Here is a 6,508-nt window from a genome sequence, read left to right on the forward strand (position 1 = left end):
TATTTAGAGTGCTTTTCACCAGTCCTTTTTATTTCATCGTACGTCTTCAAGTTTCTGTCTATTGTTCTTTCATTTCAGCCTGAAGGGCTCCATCTAGCTTTCCTTTTTTTTTTTTTTGTATTTATGGATTTTTTTAAAAAAAATTGAAGATCGTTGACACACAATGCTACATTAATTTCAGATGTACAACAGAGCGAACTGACAAGTCTATACATTATGCTAAATTCACAAGTATAGCTGCCATCTGTCACCATGCAAGGCGACTACAATACCCTGATTCCCTGTGCCGTGCCTTTCAACCTCATGACTTATTCATTCCGTGACTGGGAGCCTGGATCTCTTCTCGCCTTCACCCATTTTACCCATCCCCCGCGAAACTCCCCTCTGGCAACNACCCATCCCCTGCGAAACTCCCCTCTGGCAACTGTCAGTTTGGTTTCTGTATTGATGGGTCTGTGTCTGCTTTTTTTTGTTTGTCTGCTCATTTTGTTTTTTAGATTCCACACATAAGTGAAATCATATTTGATTTGTCTTTCTCTGTCTGACTTATCACACTTAGCATAATACATTCTAGGTCCATCCGTGTTGTCGCAGGTGGCAAGATCTCATTCATTTTTATGGCCCTTGAATTGCAGGCTCCTGAGAGCGAGTTGGAGTTCATGCCCTGTTTCCCCGTGTGGAGCAGGCATGGCTGTGGCGTACTCGCCCCTCGCAGACGCTGGTGGCCATAGGGCTCAGGGTCGTAGGTCACTTGGAGGAGNGCCCATCCCCTGCGAAACTCCCCTCTGGCAACTGTCAGTTTGGTTTCTGTATTGATGGGTCTGTGTCTGCTTTTTTTTGTTTGTCTGCTCATTTTGTTTTTTAGATTCCACACATAAGTGAAATCATATTTGATTTGTCTTTCTCTGTCTGACTTATCACACTTAGCATAATACATTCTAGGTCCATCCGTGTTGTCGCAGGTGGCAAGATCTCATTCATTTTTATGGCCCTTGAATTGCAGGCTCCTGAGAGCGAGTTGGAGTTCATGCCCTGTTTCCCCGTGTGGAGCAGGCATGGCTGTGGCGTACTCGCCCCTCGCAGACGCTGGTGGCCATAGGGCTCAGGGTCGTAGGTCACTTGGAGGAGGCAACTTTGGAGAACTTGGCCTAATTCAGATATTCTTCTTCTGGAAGACCTGAAACTCTGTGTCATTTCTGGAATCTGGGTGGCTCTGTTGTAGTTCACAGACTAGGCTGACACTGATATTCTTGGGGCTCTCCCCTCAGCTAGAATGGCCCTGCCCCATGTACGGCTCTGTGCTGACCGCTGTACCAGACAGACCCATCCTGAGGCCTCCTAGGGGTCATCCCTTCCCCCCTCCCTCCTGAGCTCTGGTGCCTGGGAACTTTCCTGCCCTCCCCCTTGGCACAGGCTCCCCTGGCCGCAGAGCCAGTATTGAGGAGGACGGTAATGATGGATAAGCTAGAAGTGGGCATAAGGACACAAGATAATAACAGCCCAGGCCTGCCTGGGCCCATTTCTAGAAACAGTCATGGGGAGTTTGCTATGGTGCGTCTAAGCCCTGAACTGCAGTGTCTGAGACACAGGTTTCTAGGAAAGAGGAGAATTGAGAGGAGGAGGATGAAAGAGAGGGGGAAGAAGGTAAGTTAGTGCAGCATTACTCTGGATGTTAAATCCTACGTGCAGATTCTTCCATAATCTGTAACACTGCACAATGTACAGGGTAATTAGGAGGCAAGATGATTAATCTGGCAAGAAAGGAGCCCAGAACAATTCTTCATTCAAGCCAGAGAGGAGTATCTGGACTCCTCCATCAGAGCAGACCAGCTCCGTGGGCGAGAGGAGTCCCACACGCACATGCCGAAGGCGGCATGTTTATTGAACTTTGCTGGGGATACAATCAGCAGGGGCTTTGTGTGACTCTGAGAGCCTCCCTGGGGCTGAGGCTGGGGCCAGGCTCTGTGGAAGCCGGGTTGGCCTAGGGAGGCCTCTGGCTTTGGGACTCTCACACAGGTTGGCCAGACTTCCGTGACTATATGTTCTTCAAGATTTTATTAATCCAGGGCATGTATGGGGAGATTCGAGTGAAGACAGCTGGAGGCTTTGCATCTCCACGTCTGTAAGACCCAATACCTTGGGCCACCCCTGCACACAACAGGGGGCCCCCAGAATCCCCCTGTGGGTTCGAGAAAGCAGATCATGAGCAAGGAATGTCCTCCCCCTACTGTCACCTTATCCTGGTTCTATCAGCACCCCTGCCAGCTCCAAGATACTCTAGAGTCAGATCAGGAGTCCTGGCTCCTCATGGAGTCCTAAGTTAGGAGATTCATGTCTTATTCCTCTCTGGCATGGAACCACAACTCTAGATCCTGTCCCTTCCGTTTCTTCCTTTCTCTCCTGGAGCCCTGTTCAGCCAACTAGAAGGGAGGGTTAGAGGCAGGGCTTGAGTATATGAGGATGGAACCCAGAGAGAAGATTCCAGTTCCCGTGTTGCTAGAAACCCACAGACTCAGACACCAGTCCCTGTACTAGGGGACTTCCGGCTCCCGCCCCCGCCCAGGAGGATGCTATCTCCCAGGGACTGCATTGTGAGGAGGAAGGATAGCTGTTCGGTCACCTTGTATGCCGATCGTGTCTTCCTGGGATTGCCCACACAGATTTGTAAGTTATGGTCGTAAAAGAAATAGTGGTTGCAGGCCCTGGCGTCCATGAGTCTCAACTTCACCTCCCTCAGAGTATCTGACACCGGCTCCATCACTCCCGTTCTTCCCCAGCCGGCCGCCCTGCACATTCTCCCAGGTGGAGTAAAGGTAGACCAGGTGGGCAGGGAGATTGTCCCCACGACGTGGGTCAGCTTGGCTTTCGTTTGTACTGTGAGGGAGGGAGAGTAGATGGACCTCCCGTCCCAGGGAAAGTGGGGGGTGTGCTGTGGTAGGGGCTCCCTGGGCAGGGCCAAGAGTTGCTCCCCAGTGGGGTGGTGATGACACGGAGTGAGAGGGTGGGACTCAAGGAAATGGTTTGGAAGAGAGAATGAGAAATGCTCAGGTCAGGAGAAAAGTTCAAGAAGGGGCTTTGGAGACATGCTGGAAGGTTAATGGCACCTTCAGTAACATGATGTCATTGAGTTTGGTGAACGAGTTGTAATTTGGGTGAATGATTTGTTCTGAGACTTCTAGTTTCTGCCATGTGGATTCTTCTTGTTTCATGTCATGAGCTCCCAGGGTGACAGTAATTTTCCTGTTGAGAAGGGAAAGAGAAGCAGGAGAAGGTGCTGGTCTCCTAGAAATGGTCCATTCTGAGCAAGGAGACAGTAGGCTCTCTTCCTCCCCAGTGCAGGGCCATCTGAGGAACTCAGGTCTTACTTGGGGCAGAAGTCCCCCCCACCCCACCCCGGGATCGAAGCCAGTTCAGGAAGGGCCAGGCCCTGGCAGCTATGGGGGACCGAGAAAACTCAGCTGGCAGCAGGACGAGAGGGCCCGTTGGCCTGCTGGGACCTGGCTGCCCTCAATAATGCTGTGGCCTCTGGAGGTGGAGACGGCAAATGAGAAGGGGCTGGTTCCTTGCAATACACATCACTGACCATCTTGAGATGAGCGGGGCATAAGAATCTCTCCTCAGGCCACTTTGAAGCTGTGTGTAACTCTGGTTCCTACAGCTCCTCACATGAAAAGAGAATAAGTCAAAGTTTTCTTACCTTCCCTTACAATGAGCAGCTGTCATCATGAATTCTTGACTTATGAGAAATCCGCCACAGCTGGCAACGTAACCCCGGTCAGTGACGATTTCCAGATGGGCCATGTAGGGGCGGGAATGTGGCTTAGACTCAACGCCATTGATAATTTCCTCTGAAACAGAGAACCCCAGGTCCCTAAACAGAGGCTCGCTTGCCTTCAGACAGAGCACTGGGTGAGGAAAAGGAGGTGGAAGCCGAGGGCCCACAGAGCTTCTATCTTACTTCTAATGGAGCTCAGCCCTCCATGTATCCTTATTGTTTGCTTTCTTGACACCAATCTGCCCCATCAACCAACCCTCAGCCTATTGTCAGAATTTGATGGTTAGTTTTGATGAGCTGTCATTTGAAAGTTTCTTCCCCCCCCTTTTTAAAGATTTTATTTATTTAAGAGAGAGAGAAAAAGAAAGAGTGCATGTGCAGGGAGAGGGGCAGAGGGAGAGGGACAAGCAGACTCCCCGCTGAGTGGGGAGCCAGATGGACATGGGGCTCATACCAGGACCCTGAGGTCATGACCAGAGCCAAAGGCAGACAGACACTTAACTGACTGAGCCACCCACGTGCCCCTAAACATTTCTTCATGTCTTTATCCTGGCCTCTTCTGCATGACAGCAAGCACCAAGAAGAATTGTGAATGAGAATGGTAGCTATTTTGAAGAAAGCAGGTTAGGAGGAGCTTTCAAAGCCAGTTTTCTGATTCTTTCTCCACCCAAGACTTCTCATCCCAGGGAGACTATCATCAACTGCAGGGAAAGAGTCTGACTCTTCCAGCTGGAGATTTCCACCTAGAATACTTGCAGTGGGATCTTGTGACCTCATTTGAGGTCTTCTTTCACAGGGAGTTACACCCTAGACTCACCTGCTCCAGCTTCAGGAGGCAAGAGAAAGGCCAACAAAAGAAATAGAGTCTGCATTTTCCCAGTGATGGTGTCCATGGTGAGCTGCTTCTGTCCCTGCCCTCCCTTGCCCCTGCTTTTATAATCCCAGAAGTAAAAGAAAGGGGAGGGCTGGAAACCACAGAAACAACTTAGTCACATTTGTGTTTTTCACTTTGGCCCTGCTATCTTCCTCATCAGAAATTCTTACAACCCTCTTCTATTCTCTGCTGGTGTTGAGACTGTGGTCAGAGCCCAGGAGTCCTGTTTACTAGGATAAGACATGCACATTTCTTGTCTAATGTAGCTCTCTTGGCAGAATAGCAGCACAGATGGGGGGTAGATTAAAATTTTATGTTGTAATTTTAAAAAGATTTATTTATTTATTTGAGAAAGAGAAAGAGCAAGCAAACACTTGAGTGGGCGTAGGGGCAGAGGGAGAGAGGGAGAATCTCAAGCAGATTCTCTGCTGAGTATGGAGCCCGAGGTGGGCTTGATCCCAGGACCCAGAGATCATGACCTGAGTTGAAATCAAGAGTCAGACACTCAACCAACTGAGCCACCCAGGTGCCCCTTTATTTTTTATTATTGAAGTATATTTGACATATTATCTCCTAGTTTCAGGTGTACAACATAGTGATTCAACAATTCTATACATTACTCAGTGCTCCCCAGGATAAGGATACTCACCATACAACACCATATAATGTTTTACAAAATTATTGACTATGTCCCCTATGCTGTGCTTTCTATTGCCATGACTCATTTATTTTAGAAAATATGAATAAGAATATATAAATATATGTAAAATATATGAAATATAAAGATGTATACATAGAAAATATTTATAAAATAGAAGGATGTACAAATAGACTTTTAAAATATAAGGATGTATAAATAAAATATATCTATAAAATAGAAATATAAATTTTATAAGTAAGGAATTTTGTACTTCTTAATCCCCTTTACCAGTTTTGCCCATTCTACCACCCACTGCCCTTCTGGCAACCACCAGTTTGTTCTCTGCATTTAAGAGTCTGTTTTTGTTTGTTTTTTTGTTTGTTCATTTTTTGGGTGGTTTTTTAGATTTTACACATAAGTGAAATCATATGGTACTTTGTCTTTCTCTGACTGACTTATTTCACTTAGCATAACACCATCTAGGTTCATCCATGTTGTTGCAAATGTCAAGATGTCATTCTTTTTTGATAGATGTGTAATATTCCATTGCACATGCACACCCGTGTGTGTGTGTGTGTGTGTGTGTACTATATCTTCTTTATTCATTCTTCCACCAATGGATACTTGTGTTGCTTCCATATCTTAGCTATTGTAAATAATGCTGCAATAAACACTGGGGTGCATATATCTTTTTGAATTAGTGTTTTCATTTTCTTTGGGTAAATACCCAGTGCTGGAATTACTGGACCAAATGGTATTTCTATTTTTAATTTTCTGAGGAAACTCCATACTCTTCTCCACAGTGGTTTACATTCCCACCAACCGTACATGAGGGTTCCTTTTTCTCCATATCCTTACCAGCCCAGGGGAGTTGGTTTAGGGGATGTAGGAATCTAGAACAGAGATCAGCAAACTTTTTTTTTGTAAATAGCCACATAGTGAGTGTTTTCAGCTTTGCAAGTCATATACTGTCTCTGTGGTAACTATTCAACTCTGTTGTAACACAAAAGCAGCCATAGACGAGATGTGAACAAATCGGTGTGACTGTGTTCCAATAAAACTTTATTTTAAAAACAGGTGGTGGGCCGAAATGGCTTGAGGGCCGTAGTTTGCCAACCCCTGATCTAGAAGAGCAGCCCTGTCTTCAATCCAAAGAATCAATAGAAGAACAGAATGTGGCAGTGAGAGAAAGAAGGAAAAATGGAGAATTTAATGACTA

General features: G+C 46.6%; 1 protein-coding gene across 1 annotated transcript; it reads right to left on the minus strand.

Annotated features, from left to right (window-relative positions):
• Positions 1-2,035: 2,035 nt before the first annotated feature.
• LOC100468421 (mast cell protease 4) lies at positions 2,036-4,668 on the minus strand. Its single transcript, XM_019801580.1, has 5 exons — positions 4,593-4,668; positions 3,698-3,848; positions 3,112-3,240; positions 2,621-2,882; positions 2,036-2,179 (listed from the first exon to the last, which is right to left on the minus strand). The coding sequence occupies exons 1-5, from the start codon at positions 4,666-4,668 to the stop codon at positions 2,036-2,038; spliced, it is 762 nt and encodes a 253-aa protein (XP_019657139.1).
• Positions 4,669-6,508: the final 1,840 nt, after the last annotated feature.

Source organism: Ailuropoda melanoleuca, chromosome 20, assembly GCF_002007445.2.
Source record: "Ailuropoda melanoleuca isolate Jingjing chromosome 20, ASM200744v2, whole genome shotgun sequence".
In the NCBI taxonomy this organism is placed as follows: Eukaryota; Metazoa; Chordata; class Mammalia; order Carnivora; family Ursidae; genus Ailuropoda; species Ailuropoda melanoleuca.